At 36.7% G+C, this 14468-nt stretch overlaps 1 protein-coding gene across 7 annotated transcripts in view; it reads left to right on the top strand.

Moving 5' to 3' along the window:
- The window catches only part of LOC134527188 (uncharacterized), a 412406-nt gene that overhangs the window by 219026 nt on the left and 178912 nt on the right, over positions 1–14468 (top strand). For 5 of the 7 annotated variants that reach the window (XM_063359634.1, XM_063359635.1, XM_063359631.1 and 2 more), the window contains 2 exons: positions 3577–3712; positions 12375–12600. In XM_063359634.1, the coding sequence (XP_063215704.1) occupies positions 3577–3712; positions 12375–12600 (362 nt within the window). The remainder of the gene's footprint in view (positions 1–3576; positions 3713–12374; positions 12601–14468) is intronic. The other 2 variants (XM_063359633.1, XM_063359632.1) reach the window with 1 other exon arrangement.

Below are 14468 nucleotides of genomic sequence, written 5' to 3'. Positions count from 1 at the left end.
AACATGATTACAAAATTGAACCCAATCTTCTTTTCCCATGCTCTCAAATTGTTCTTCGGAAAGTCTATTTTCATCATATATTTTGAAGGACACATTTTTTGATGCAACAATACCCTTAACTTTACCCCATGTACCTTCAATGGGATTCAAGTTGGGATAGTAGGGTGGAAGTCGGTGCGGCGTGTGACGGAAACTTTCAAGAATCTGGTCGACGGAATACACTATGTGCCGTGGCTTATTTATCTTAATAATTTCTTACAATGTTGGCTTCAGCATGACTTCAGTAAATGAAATTTTGTTTTCTCGCAACCATTTTTTCATATCATCTTTTGTTGACGAAAATGTTGGCGGTTTGTTTACGCGGACATTGTGATAGGGTGCATTATCCAATACCACGACGCCGTTTGTTGGCATGTTTGGTACGAGTTTTTTCCTAATCCACTTCTCATAATTGGTCTGGTTCATTTGGTGGTGGTAGTCACCAGTAGCTTGATGTGATTTCCACATAACGAGGGCATTTGGCACGAATCCATCTTTACCGCCAGCAGGTATCATAATAAGGCGTTGCCCTTTCGCTACTGGCCGAAGGACACCGTTTAATGTTTCATCTGCACAGCTTTTTTGTTGCACATGCGAGGATAACACATACGATTCATCTACATAGATTATATTCCTGTTTTCATTTCTGAAACGCATAATGCTCTGTACATAGTTAATTCTTTTCTGCCTGATATCATGCTTTTCGATAAGAACGAGGCGGTGAGATTTCGTTTTACGCCACTGAAAGCCTAACTTTTTCAGAATTTTACGAAGGGTGCTATCGCAACCTTGAAACCCTATCTCCATCTTGAACTTCTCCCTAAGCTTTGGCACTGTTGGTGCACATTTTTCTGTGATATAAAAGATATAAATTATCCTACGAACTACTCCTTCATCAAACCCATCCAGTTCGTATTTTGAAGACTTTTTCTTTTCTTGTTAGGCGTCTCGAATAATCCTTCACCATCTTCGTTAATGTGTTGACCTTCTTTCTTTATATGTTGTATAGTAGCACGAGAAACTCCTGTTGCTTGCACCTTGCGCAGTTGCACACGTTCAAGAGGAATAGATAATGACATCAAACCATTCCGAGCTTCATTTTCCATAAAATGTAACACATTAAACACTACCTCTCGTGCCTGCGAATGAAGCTTTTCTGTTTAGTTTTAGATAACTTAGGCAGATTTTTTATATTCAGCACGTAGGGTAAAAAAATTCGTGAGAGAACACTTTACAAAAAATTAACTAGTATTTTATACGTTACAACAAAGAACCACTACTGCGAACTTGTTGATAGCTTACGTTTAATACGTATTCAGTTTACTATTCTCTGTTTAGCTATAAACATGAAACACGTCACGATAGCATGTAGCGGACTGGTCAATGTTTTCATTCAGGGTTGTATGCTAAGTGAAAGTCTCGGAATATGTTCTCTGCGCATGCACGCTGGGCCTCCCTCCCCTATACACCCCTTTCCGCCCCTCCCAGGCAAGGCTACCATAACGGTCACTCAGGCATCATCTTATTCTGCGGACGGTGTACTTTGACAACTTTTTCACCTCTATTGCACTTCTAAGAAAACTCAAATCTAATGGCATTGGGGCTACAGGGACACTGAGAGAGAATAGGTGCGCAGCTGTAATGAAGCTACCAGACAAGAAAGCATTCCGAAAAAACAAACGAGGACACATGGCAGTGTCATCATGTAATGACCTCCTTGCAGTAAGGTGGAATGACAATAATGCTGTAACTGTTCTTACAAACTGTGATGAAGTTGAGCCTAAGAAAAAGTCATCCCACTATTCTCGCGCTGAAAAGAAATCTGTAAATGTTGAAGTTCCAGGACCAATTGCCAAATATAATGCCAACATGGGTGGTGTGGACCTTTGTTATTAATTTGTTTCTACATACCGATGTGGCATCAGATCAAAAAAGTGGTGGTGGCCATTCTTTGCATGGACTGTAGATGTATGTTGTGTTAAGGGCTGGTTGCTATACCGAAGACTAGGCTACGACTTGTCATTACTGGAATTTCATCGTCAGTGTGCAACTAACCTCTTGAAAACACATGGCAAACCTGCAGTTTCTCCAGGAGTTCGTCCATCTTTGGCATTTTCATCAGTTCTTGAAGAAATCCGCTCCGACCGTATTGATCATATTATCACAAAAGGTTGTTCGAAATACAGGCGCTGCAAGGTTTGCACTAACAGGACAAGCTATGAGTGCAAGAAATGTGATGCTAATCAGTGTTTCAAAGCATTCCATACAATGTAAATTTCAGAACAATCAAGCTGAAAAAACTTTGCATAAATTCTGTTAATTATATGAAAATGTTGTACATACATGTTTTGATAGTTCAAGAAATTATTCAGTCATAAATATATTTAAACCGTTAAAAATTTTGTAAAAATATTTTATTTACTATTTTGGAATTTAAATATGTAGTAAAACATATATTTTATATTGTAATGATAAACTTTATCCATTTTCGACTATGTTACAGCCCAGTGGCAACTTAAGTTGCCATGTCAAAAAACAGGTAAAAAAAAAATTATTGCAAACCAACTTTGTTTAAGTGTTCCTCGTGGTTAGATCTACGTGTGCAAGGTTTTTCATACAAAAAACATTATTTTATAATTGTGGGCTTTAATGGGTTTTAAGATAGCTTCCCAACTGAAGCTGGCCATGCATAATGCACTGCAGGGTTTTTCTAAAACGTCCTGGGGCTGCCTCTATTTATGAGATGGCCATTTCTATCTGGGCGATGTTGGCTGGAACTGGGCCTGTTTTCCAACCATCCACCCAGTTGTAAACTGTTTTCCGTGAAGGTGCACGTTCTGCACACACTGACATCAGTTCCCTTTGTATTTCTGCAGTGATTACGCCCTCTTTCCAAAGGCACCGTCACCCAGCGCTGCCCTTGATGGTCACTCTCTGTGGTGTCTACGTACACTGACAGTGGCAGTTGAAATGGGCTGTATTATGAATAGCTGTCGTCCATTTTCCATTGATGCTACCAAGTGGTGGAACACCACCTGACTGCTTTCAAGTGTAATGGTGAACAGTGCCTAGAGGGAAAAAGTAAAGTGTAAATCAATGTACTAAGCCCCTTGTGTTAATGGTCCTGAAATAACAACTCAAAGCTTAATGTAGCATAGGCACAGTAATCAGAGAAATTAAGGTTTTAACTACTGGATAATCTGTAATCTAGAAATTTTTTGGGAAGTTGAAAGTTTGCAATCAGTGGATAAAAAATACTATAAGAAATTAAGATTATTTGTTATCATTAACATGAATTGTTTATTGTTATTGCATAAAACCATGTATATGTGCTTATTTTTTTAATATATTTCTTAAAATATCATAAAAATTGGTTCAGAAAAAAATCTCACCTTATGTTATTCAATTTCAAGAATATTTATATTTGTATTCAAATAAAATTTTAACTGTAAAACTGTTATTGTTACAGACTTACATGTAACTTCCAACACAAAAAAGGAACTAAACAATCTGTGAACTCTGTGATGGTGTTTTTAGGCTGTAGAAAACCCAAAGATGCCAGAAGTGTACGAGAAGCCTTCGAGGCCAGAAACTCCTAAGAAAGATAGTGTTTCCAGCGAGCCAAGGACACCAGAAGCAATAGATGGAGTCCGAGGTGATCAAATAGAATCTGGTCTGTATGACAAACCATGTGAAAACAATTATGCTTCTTCATGAACATTATTTTTTTTTCATTGTGTATGGTGTCCTTAAAGCATAGCTGCCAATTTGTACTATTTTTTGACCTAATTTTTACAATTTTAATCATTTATTTTACTAACTTAAAGCTTTTCAGATGTTTTTGTTGTTTTTGTCCAGTTTAACATTCATAACACTAACATACAATGATAAAATGTAATCTGCCATTTTTGTTTTTAAGTGTATGAGCAAATTCACAAGTAACAATACACCTCCCCTCAAAGTAACACATTTAATTCGTTCCAGGAAAACCGCGCTAATCAAACTTTTTTTTCCATTAGAGTGCATGTTAATCAAAATAATTAATTTCCCAACCATTGAAGTGTGTTTGTAGACAACTCATTTCAGTAAATACAAATCTCCCGTTAAAATGTGTTCACAGTATTAAATATTTGGTGAAATATTTTTTATAATACTTTTATATAATATTTGGGATTAAACAGAGTACAAAAATCCACGGGCTGCATTATTTACATATTATTTCTTGAGTTTTAACATTTAATGACTTAGGAGTGAAAAACATTTCTGAGTAACAAAATAGTTATGTTATTAATATAGAAGCTGTTTTTCAATACTTAATAATCTTAAACAAGTATCAACTTTACTATTTAAATTATAAAAAGGATTTTAATGTAATTTTTGCCTCTTTTCTTTACTAAATGTATGTTTCCGATCTAACATGTAGCACAAGCTTCTTTTCGCTTCTTCATGGACTTTTTACAATAAGAAAAGTGTTTTTGGGAACACTTTTGCCAATTTATTCCCATACTGTTGTGCAGCTACTAGAGAACTGATCCGAAGAGTACAGTTACGTTAGTGAGGGGTTCAAGGCTTGTCTACAATTGCAGTGTCCAAAATTACATCCAATGGACACTGGTCACTAATTGTTTCACGTGAACCTCTGACGTCAAGAGTTGTGTGGGCAATAGTCTGAATCTCCCTGGTCCGAGTACATTGGTCAACTTCAACTTTTTATCCCAATCTGTGTCCTTTGGTAGCATAGAAGAAGAAGAAGAACACTTATGATATTTCCTGTTTTTAGTTCCTGTTTCATAAAAGTAAACAGAAAATAACAGACTGTGATAGGAACAGGAAACTAAAATTAAGAAGACCAAGACGATATATTGATTAGTGCTGTATGTTTGCAAGCACCATTTTTCAAAGGCCAAAGCACAAATTCATTTTTGGCATTGTGATTAGAATTCATTTATCAGCACTTACTTTTTCCTTACTGAATAACTAAATATTATTGAACTCCCACAACATTCACAACTTAAATGAATACTCAGAACAGCTGCATACTCATTATTTACAATGAATGGAAACAAACAAAAACAATTGAAAAACACTTATTTATATATTTACTGTGCTCCAGTGACTACTTTAGACATTGGTAGAATCAGACAATGGACCTCGTATTTGTACACATAGTTTTCCGTGCTACACTTAAGGATAAAGACATGGACTGCCACAGGTTCAGACTGTTGTAGACGGGCCTTTACTGTTTCATAATCTGTCGCGTGACGGTTGGAAAAGTGGTGGGGGAGAAGAGACGGGCGAAGGTTGTTCCCCCGCTGCCCCCATGCGGTTATTGCTCCTGTTCCTGGCTGCCAGAGCTTATCATATTACTAGCGTGCGCTGCCAAAATATACATTCTAAAAATAAGTTTTGGCTTGAATATTTAAAGAGATGCAATGCTGTCGCTACTCCCTTTTCTTAAGATGAAGACGTAACCAAGGTTGCTACGTCATATTTTAGGTGGTAGAACATACTACCTGAAAATTATGATGAAACAAAAACTAAACTCTGCATTATCAAACGTGACTGCCGCAACGTAAGACGTGCCACACGTGCTTGGTAGGTTACTTGTGTCGTCGCTTCCCCCCTCATTCCCTCCGCTCCCAAAGCGACGCTCTGCCTTTGCGGCGTTATCTGACACCTTACAGCTGGGGAGTTCCGCGGGCCCCAGCGCGTCTCCATATTTCGGGCGTCGGGCCGGCACAGAATGACGCGACTGGCCCCAGCCGCGCTCGCGACTTCTAGAAGGAGCGCCTGGGCCTGTATAAGCCCTGGACGCCGACCTCCATGCAGTTTGGAGTTCAGTTCTAGGACGAGTGTCTGGGCGATAGTGCCGCGGGTGTGTGGGAGTTCGTGGGTGAGCGAGTTCCTCGTCGAGTGAGTTTCTTGACGATAGTTGGGTGGCGAGAGTGCCGCGGGTTGGGCGAGCGTCGAGCAGATCCTTGGCGAAGGGAAGTGCAACGGCGGCGGCGGAGTGCGCTGTGTAAAAACAGAGTGACTGGGAAATAAACATTTTTATGGGTCATTAATTAATAGGCATTTTTAGAAGATTATTTGATAGTGATGTAAATATTGGAAATCTATAAAACTTTATTGTAAAATTTTTCAATTGGGCTATCCATTTACGAACCCAGTAATTTTCCCACGACGATTATTGTTTTAATAATCATAACAATATTTATTCTTATTGGTCTCAAAAATGATATAAACACCACTTGGATTATAATTCCATCATAAGGCAGCAACACCAGCAATTCTACCTACATTCTCACGAACCAGATTACCTTTAATGCTTATCTTATATAATCCTCAGCTGAGTTCCAAAAATAAATACCGTATATACCTGAATCTAAGACTACATTTTTTACCATAATTTATAATTTAAAACAAAGGGGTCGCCTTAGATTCAGATACACTGATTTTTAGGTATACATACCTATTTTGGGTCATTGTTTTCGGGTTGTGCAGTAGTTATTGGCTGCACATGTTATGACCGATGTTTTTGAAATGTTGTATATCACAAGATGGTGCCCACCTTATAGACTAGTTTCTTGTACAAAAACATTAATGTAGGTTATACAGTACTTCCTTGCTGTGATTATTTTTATGACAACAATTAAGAAGATGCATCAGCATAATGAAATTCTTTAACAGTTTCCAACAGTTACAGTACCAGCCATATAGGTATTTATTTCTGTTTGTACATAAACTGTTAACAGTATTTCAAAAGTGGTGGTTGAAATCCTTTGTAACATTCATATTTTCAATTTAATATCTAATTTGTTGGCATGTGTTTAATACAATAAAAATTTTTTTCCTGAAAACATGAGACTGTAGTTTGGGGGTCGTCTTAGATTCGAGGTCGTCTTAGATTCGGGTATATACGGTAATACCCTGATTATATTACCATATGCGTTACCTTCATTACAGAACAGATTACTTAAGCTTAAATAAGGTAAAGACCTAGCTGCCCAAAACACTAATAACAAAACCATAATTTCAAGAAGTTACAAATGACTTAATAACCTGAACCCAGTGTTTATACTCTGTTTTACATTATCTAGTTCTTTTTACGAAAATATCAACACATCCACTAAAAGAATGTCACTGTCCGTGCTCCTTACTAAAACCTGAAGATGTTAGTTTGATCACCTAGATTGACTTCGGCCATGATCCATTTATCATCCATCGCAAACGGCCGCTGAACTTCGCACAGCTCCCGCATGATTATTTAGTTCCGACAAAAAAATCAGTTATACATCTCAGCAGACTCAAGAAATATTTACCACCCAAGCTAATATGCTACTTGTGGTAACTTTGCTGCCTAATACTCGCTCCCTAAACAGTGTTTAATCAATGCAATTATGTAAATGTTCAAGGCGCATCAACAAATGACCAATTTGCCAATGCATGTACAGTAAAACCCCTTATTTGCACTTTTCAGGGAACCCCAAGGAAAAAGTGTAAATTGCGGGAAAGTGTAAATTGTGGGAAAGCACTTTTATTGGCAGTTAATGCTAAATTTTAGCTTAAAAAAATGTATCAGCATTTACTGGTGCTACAAGACAAACAATAGTTGTTTACAACACATTTAGGGCACTGCAAAAATATAATTTTCTTAAATATAAAAAACAATTCAACATAAAGCCTACATTAAATTTGCTCTAGTACTGTTTTATAGGTATAGTATAAATTCAACGCATTGGGCAGCATTTGCTTCAATAGAACACCTATTTTTAATTATTGTGTTTAAAGTACTAACAGGAATATTCAGTTCCTTGGCCAAAACCACTCGGGTACCCACATGCTTGTCAAACTTCTCAATAATTTTAATTTTATCTTCAATAGATAAAGTATTTCGTGGAACTTTATACCTATCCATCTTCAATCAAAATCTTGCCATAAATAATATTGTGAACGATAAAAAAACACGTGCTAACCAAAACGGACGTTGACTAATGTAAACAATGAAAGCCATCATAGATATGTACTGTACATAATGCAGCACTACTAAATATACGTACTGTGTATGAGCGCTTTCCGGTAGTATCGATAGCTCAGCGCTTCGGACTATGCTCTGCTACGAGAGTGCTCTATGACACCATAAATAAAACCGTTTGTGGTTCTGCTACGAAAGTTCTCTATGGCAGCAAAGATTAAAACGTTAGTAGAGGAGAGACACCATAGAACTTGTCGATACATCAAAACGAAAGGTTACAGACAATAGGCGAACTACTTCAAACCTTTCACATCTATGACTAACGTGACGAGTATTTACATTTTTACCGTGTTTTGAAACGTACATTCCGGGTTTTTTGGTTATGTAGCGGTGTAATTTCAGGGAAAATGCAACACGAAAGTTAATGTACAATAAAACGGACCTACATAAAATGACGTTATTTGCGGGAAAACGTAAATAACGAGAACGTAAATACGAGGTTTTACTGTAGTTATATGCAGTATCAGTGTTCTCAAAAATTTCTCTTTGTAAATTATTTAGTAGCAAAGCTGCTTTTTTAATTAGCATAAAAGAAGGCTGTTGAAAACATTTGCAGCTGGTGATCATACAGTACGCTGCATTTCGTGATCCATTTAACGTTCTATGTGAGATTGCTTAATATACAAACAATATGTGATGTGTAGCTGGTATAGTAGGGCCGCGACGTCTTGGCGGGTCGACTCCCTAGAGCTCAGCGACCTTGTAATCGACACGTCCCTCCTTGTCTGCTCCGCAGATAACAACGGCCTGGAAGTCTCCATGCCGTTCCGAAAACATTGGTCGAGAACAATCTTACGTACGGTGAAACACAGTGCAGATCTTAATGATACAAAGATGCGATAATGCTTTACGGTAATTTATTATTTAAAGGTAGTGCACTATTTGCTCGACTGGGCAGCTTAGTTAAACATACTTAAACATAGCTATACAATTCTTTAAAGTTAAGAACTAAATTTGTAATTGTGGTTTGCTGTAGGAAACACAATTAATTAAGACTTGCATGTAACTCCCTCGCTGATGCTTACTTTTCCATTTGGTTTGGCTGAAATGTGAAGACGATCGACATGACACTTTCACGCACTTCAAGAACCTTACCACTTTTATGCACACGGGTTGTTATTTTTTCCATAACAGCACTCTGAAAGAACCATTTTAGTAATTTCGAGGGGTCCGAAAACCATATTTATAACAAACCATCCTCGCGTATTTTATAGTCTCCTGTTGTTGTGCTTGCTTTATAAACAAGAGAGGCTCCAGGAAGGAAACCCTGCCTAGAACCAACGCTTAAAACTATCAGCCTGTGCGCTGCATTTCCTGTTGCCATTACCTACACCTTCAACGTCACCTTTCTTTTGCCAACATTTCTGAAAGGTTAAATTAGTGTCAACCCAGGATTCATCCATGTCAAATATATTCTTCCCAGTCTCCCTGCACAGTTTCATCTGAGTCAGCTACCGTTATCGCCAAGCAACAACGTCAGATCTTTCGAGAAGAAGCATTCGCTTATTTTGGCTTCTTCTCCACACAAAACCCATTTCTTTGAGTATTTTACGCAGCGATGTATTTCCCTAACTCCATCCAAATTTTTTCTTACAAAACTGGCAGTAGTTTCCTTGTCGTTTTTTTACTGCATAAAATTCGTGGCTGGTGTCTCTGATCACTCTTCTATCAAAGTCATCAACTGACAACAAACGTTTCCCAGTTTTTTTTTTTTTTGGCTTGAAATGAATAATTAAACATGAGAGGCTGTTTAACGGTCAAATAAAGGAGTGATAAATATGTAAATATAAACATATAAATTGTAAATAAATAATGTATTAATATAATATACATTAATATATATCATAAAATATATAATGCAATATATAATGTATATAATGTAATATAATATCATGTAATATAATGCAATATAATGTGTAGCAATATCGGCTACACTTGTAGATAAAAAATATTCTAACAAGCGGTGCAGAAAGTTTGGAAAATTGCCAAATGCAAAACAAACAAACCGCGGGTGAAATTACGGGGAATGCGTTGAAAAACTTATAATGTTGTTGTTTGTTTTTTATTTGGCGTCTCTCTGTTGTGTTTTCGGATGCGCGAAACTGATCTTTGGCTTATACCTGTGTATCGTGCAGCTCTTTCGGTTGCATTTGTTAGAGGTACTAGCAGACATATGTTGGCAGCTTCTTCATCACAACACTGGATTACACTACTTCTAATTTCCCGCTCCCCACTATGCATTACTTTATTGTATCTTGAACGTCCTGCGTCGGGCTCCATTGTTCACTTCAGACTGAGAGCGTGGCGCCTGATGTTTTTGCTATGAACCGCATAGCGGCTGATGTGCGCGCGCAGCTGCTTCCCCTCTCATTTACTCTTCCCCGCTTCCCCGCAAAACGACACGCCAAGACGTCGCGGCCCTACAGTAGCTTGTTATTAGGGATGGGTTGAGTACACATTTTTATCGATTCCGATACCAGTACCGATTCCTAAATTTCGATTCTCGATTCCGAGTCATTCCAGTTTTCGATTCCTGGTAATTCTGGTCACATAATTAAAACTACTTAAGAATTGAATGCATTACATAATGATAATAACATGTATAAAGGATAATTATAGACTTAGGATTAAATGTTGAGGTTTTTTTTTTTTTTTTCAATTACCAGTGAAGAAGCATTTTCACATAAAGTTTGTTTGCTAGTAAGTACTAGGCTGTGCACAAAGAAGTTCAACATTTAGACAAGGTTCTTTAACAGGCGATAACGCCGATAACATAACATCTTTGTTCAAAATGGGTTCAAAGGTAGCACTACTTTTTTCTGTGGTACCTTTTGACTTAGTTGGTGACAGTGCTGTAAACAAAAGTTTGTTTTTCTTCAAAGACTATTTTTTCTGGTAGTAATGTGTGCCGGGATTTCAAATGCTTCATTAAATTGGTTGTAGATTTATAAGTACCGCTCCGTGAAATTTGCGCACTACTATTATTACAAATTGCATATTTGTCATTTTCACTATTGATGCGAAAATGTTCCCAAACTTTAGACATGTTAATACAATATCAGAACATTCGCATCGTAATTTGAAACGACAGTCGGCGAACATTTTTTTACTAACAAACTAGCAAAACACTTGAAAATAGTTTTAGCAAAACAATATTTGTGCCAAATAAATAGCATAAATGCGAAACAATTCACAGTAACCTCAATAGCACGACGGTGAATTACGGCGTAATTCACCGTCGTGCTATTGAGGTTACTGTGAATTGTTTCGCATTTATGCTATTTATTTGGCACAAATATTGTTTTGCTAAAACTATTTTCAAGTGTTTTTCTAGTAATTATTACGGTTTTCCTTTGCAAGAAATAAACACGAGCCTCTGTTGGCGGTATGGCCAGAGAATTCTTTATTATCGATTGTTGCTTTCATTATACAATTTGTCCCGTACGCAACGAATCGATACGTTTCGACTTGACTTTATATTTTATGGCCACCAGAGATTTTGTGGAGGCCATCATCCTTGAATGGCTCACAACTAAACTGGTGACGACACGTGATGTGATCTCGTTTCATAACCGTCACTTTCTTCACAAAAAACAATGGACTTTTCTTAACTGCAAATAAAATTAATAACTCTTTTTACAATTTATTTACGTCTAATACATGAGTGAGGAATAATGTTCTTCGATCGTGGAGTTTTAATTAGAGGTTAAACATGCCCGGTAACATTGTTTTTATTTATTTTTATTCGTATAAAATTAATATTTAATAATAATGAGCATTATTAGGAATTTTATGCGCATACGGCAGGTAAGATATATTAAAATAAGTAAGTAAAGTTCAGACGAAAATATATTACTACTGTATTTTCTTAACTTAACCGATTCCTAACCTACCTTGCCCTTTTTTAGTACCCGATACTGAGTACCCAAATTTTTTAATAATCGGTGGTATCGAGGAATCGGAGAATCGAATCGACCCATCCCTACTTGTTATTCTTGTAGACAGTGTTCCATTCTAGTGAGCCTATTTTTATCTTAAGTACATCAACTATGTGCTGAGAGTTCCACGACCAACTGTAGCAGCAGAGGCCTGTCTTCATTGCAGTGATTGTGTTTTTGGCCTCTTGGAGACAAACTTCTTCAGACCTTGTGCATTTAACATTTGTCTCAACTGCAACTTTTTTAACTTTTTTTTTATTTTGGTGTCACGCCTAAAATTATATCAAAAGACAGTTATTGAGAATTGTGTTAGTGTATGTTTTCTTTTATAAATTTTCAGTACTAAATGTATGTGTTTGCAGGTGCTTCTGTGTTTGCTCGTTGGACTGACAGGAAGTATTATTCAGGAAAAGTTAAAAATAAAGTTCAGCGAGATAAATGGCTTGTTGAATTTGATGATGGTAATTCAAAACCACTCATTCAAGACTTCATCATTGTTTGCACTGAGCTGAACCGAGGTCAGTCAGTCTATGCAATGAACAGACATGGAGAATTTCTCTCAGGTGTCATCAAGGATTTCAAATTAAGGTATTTGTGAAGTGAACTTCTTTACAGGGGGTTGGGTAAGTTATCAGAGCGTAATGCTCAGAGAGTTAACGAAAGTGAAATGATCTTGATTAAGACTTGATGGCAGAGAGGAGGAGTGGTTCACTTGATGGCATGTTTGGATTATAGCACACTTGCATACTTGCTCACTCACGTACTTGCACACAGTCTTATTCATTGTTTTGCCTCTATCTGGGAAGTTTCACTTCCGACAACACAGCAGCCATTCACCCACTTTGTTTTTTCAATCACTGTAATGTTTGTTTTATTTTCCATTGATAATTTTTATTTTATACTCTGCCAGTTAAAACATTTTCATGATAATGCTTTAATAGGGTGATATGAGACAAATCTGGTATATTGAGGATTCAAATTTGATCTACAGTAAAACCCGGTTAAGAATAGCCCACTTAGGAAAATTTCAGGCATATTGAGTTGTAAAAATTTAGTACTAGAACTTTTAAGGTACTCCTTTCGATAAATTGTTCCGTACATTAAAAATATGAGTTCCTGTTACAAAAAAAAGAAGTTAAATAATTTTTAATAAATTTGGCTCATGTTTTGCACAAACTCCTGCATGAAGCAAGTGTAATATTGTTTTCAAGAAACTTGTTTTTACTTAAGAATAAAGTATATGGAATGCTGATTCATATAAAGTTTCTTTACTAGTGATTTAAAAACGCAAAATGTTGCGTTTTAAAATCTGATACAAATACACTTTGTATATGTTGAGCTTTTACAGCTTTCAGCACTAAAATAAAATGAGTAATGTATGAAAATGCTAAAAAAAATTTTGTAACACAGCATTATTAAACATTAAATGCTGTATATCTTCAACAATATTGAAGTTAATTGCGTAGAGTACTTGCTAGTGATGCTGAGATGAAAGCTCGCATTCTTCATATAGATGTAACATTCAAAGGCTGTACAGTGCAACATTCTTGTAGCAAAGAGGCAAACTGTTTGAACTCCCTCAAACGTGGTTGTTTGAATGATTTGATACACTGGGTAGTTGCCTGCTTGCCGGCCTGGTGGGGGAGGGTAGGGAGGTGCACAGGACAGCGTTGCCTGATGTCCTTGTGGTATGCTGCTCAGCCACACGCCTATAAAAGCTAGACTGCTGAAAAGTAAGTGACAGTTCCGAGTGATACTGGGCACAGTGTGTTGTATGTATAATATAATTTTTAGTAATCGTACGTGAGGTCTTAATTTACAACAGATAACAAGAAGGGGTCGTAAAAGACTTATTATGAAGTCAGATATGTATGAAATCCCAAAAACTTATAGGTTACACCAAAAATTTAATTAATGTACATAAAGTGAATTTTTGTGTCAGTCATTACATTCGTTATCTTGGTTATCAATTGATATGACAAAAAAAAGCTTACTAAAGAAGATCAATTATTGGTTCTTGCCTAAGCAATTTTATCTACATTTACATTTGCTTGCAGTCTTTTTATGATTTAATACTCTAGAATTTTTTACCAAAAAAATTACATACACCTGCCCCTCAAAGTAACGCTGTTCAATTAGCGCGGTTTTGGAGTAACCACACCTATAAATAACGACATGAGTTGAAGTAGCACGGTCATAAATTTGAAGTAGCGCTGTTATCGCTTAAGTAAAATTATATTTCTGGGCACTCACAACGGCAATATCACTTGTGTAGCATTGCATACACAGCAACAAATCAATAATGTGACAAATCTAAAAATAATTTTTTTCTATTTCCTTAATAGCTATTTGCTTCCTTCTTTTCATATTAATCCCAGACAACGCCCTTGTGTTAATCAATGTTTATTTTACGCCATCCCGCATGTCAGCAGCAGCTCTGGAGAGAAAAGCCAGAA

This window comes from Bacillus rossius, chromosome 1 (assembly GCF_032445375.1).
Source record: "Bacillus rossius redtenbacheri isolate Brsri chromosome 1, Brsri_v3, whole genome shotgun sequence".
Lineage (NCBI taxonomy): Eukaryota > Metazoa > Arthropoda > Insecta > Phasmatodea > Bacillidae > Bacillus > Bacillus rossius.
Note: the sequence above shows the minus strand (reverse complement) of the source record. Positions and strands in the feature narration are given on the sequence as shown.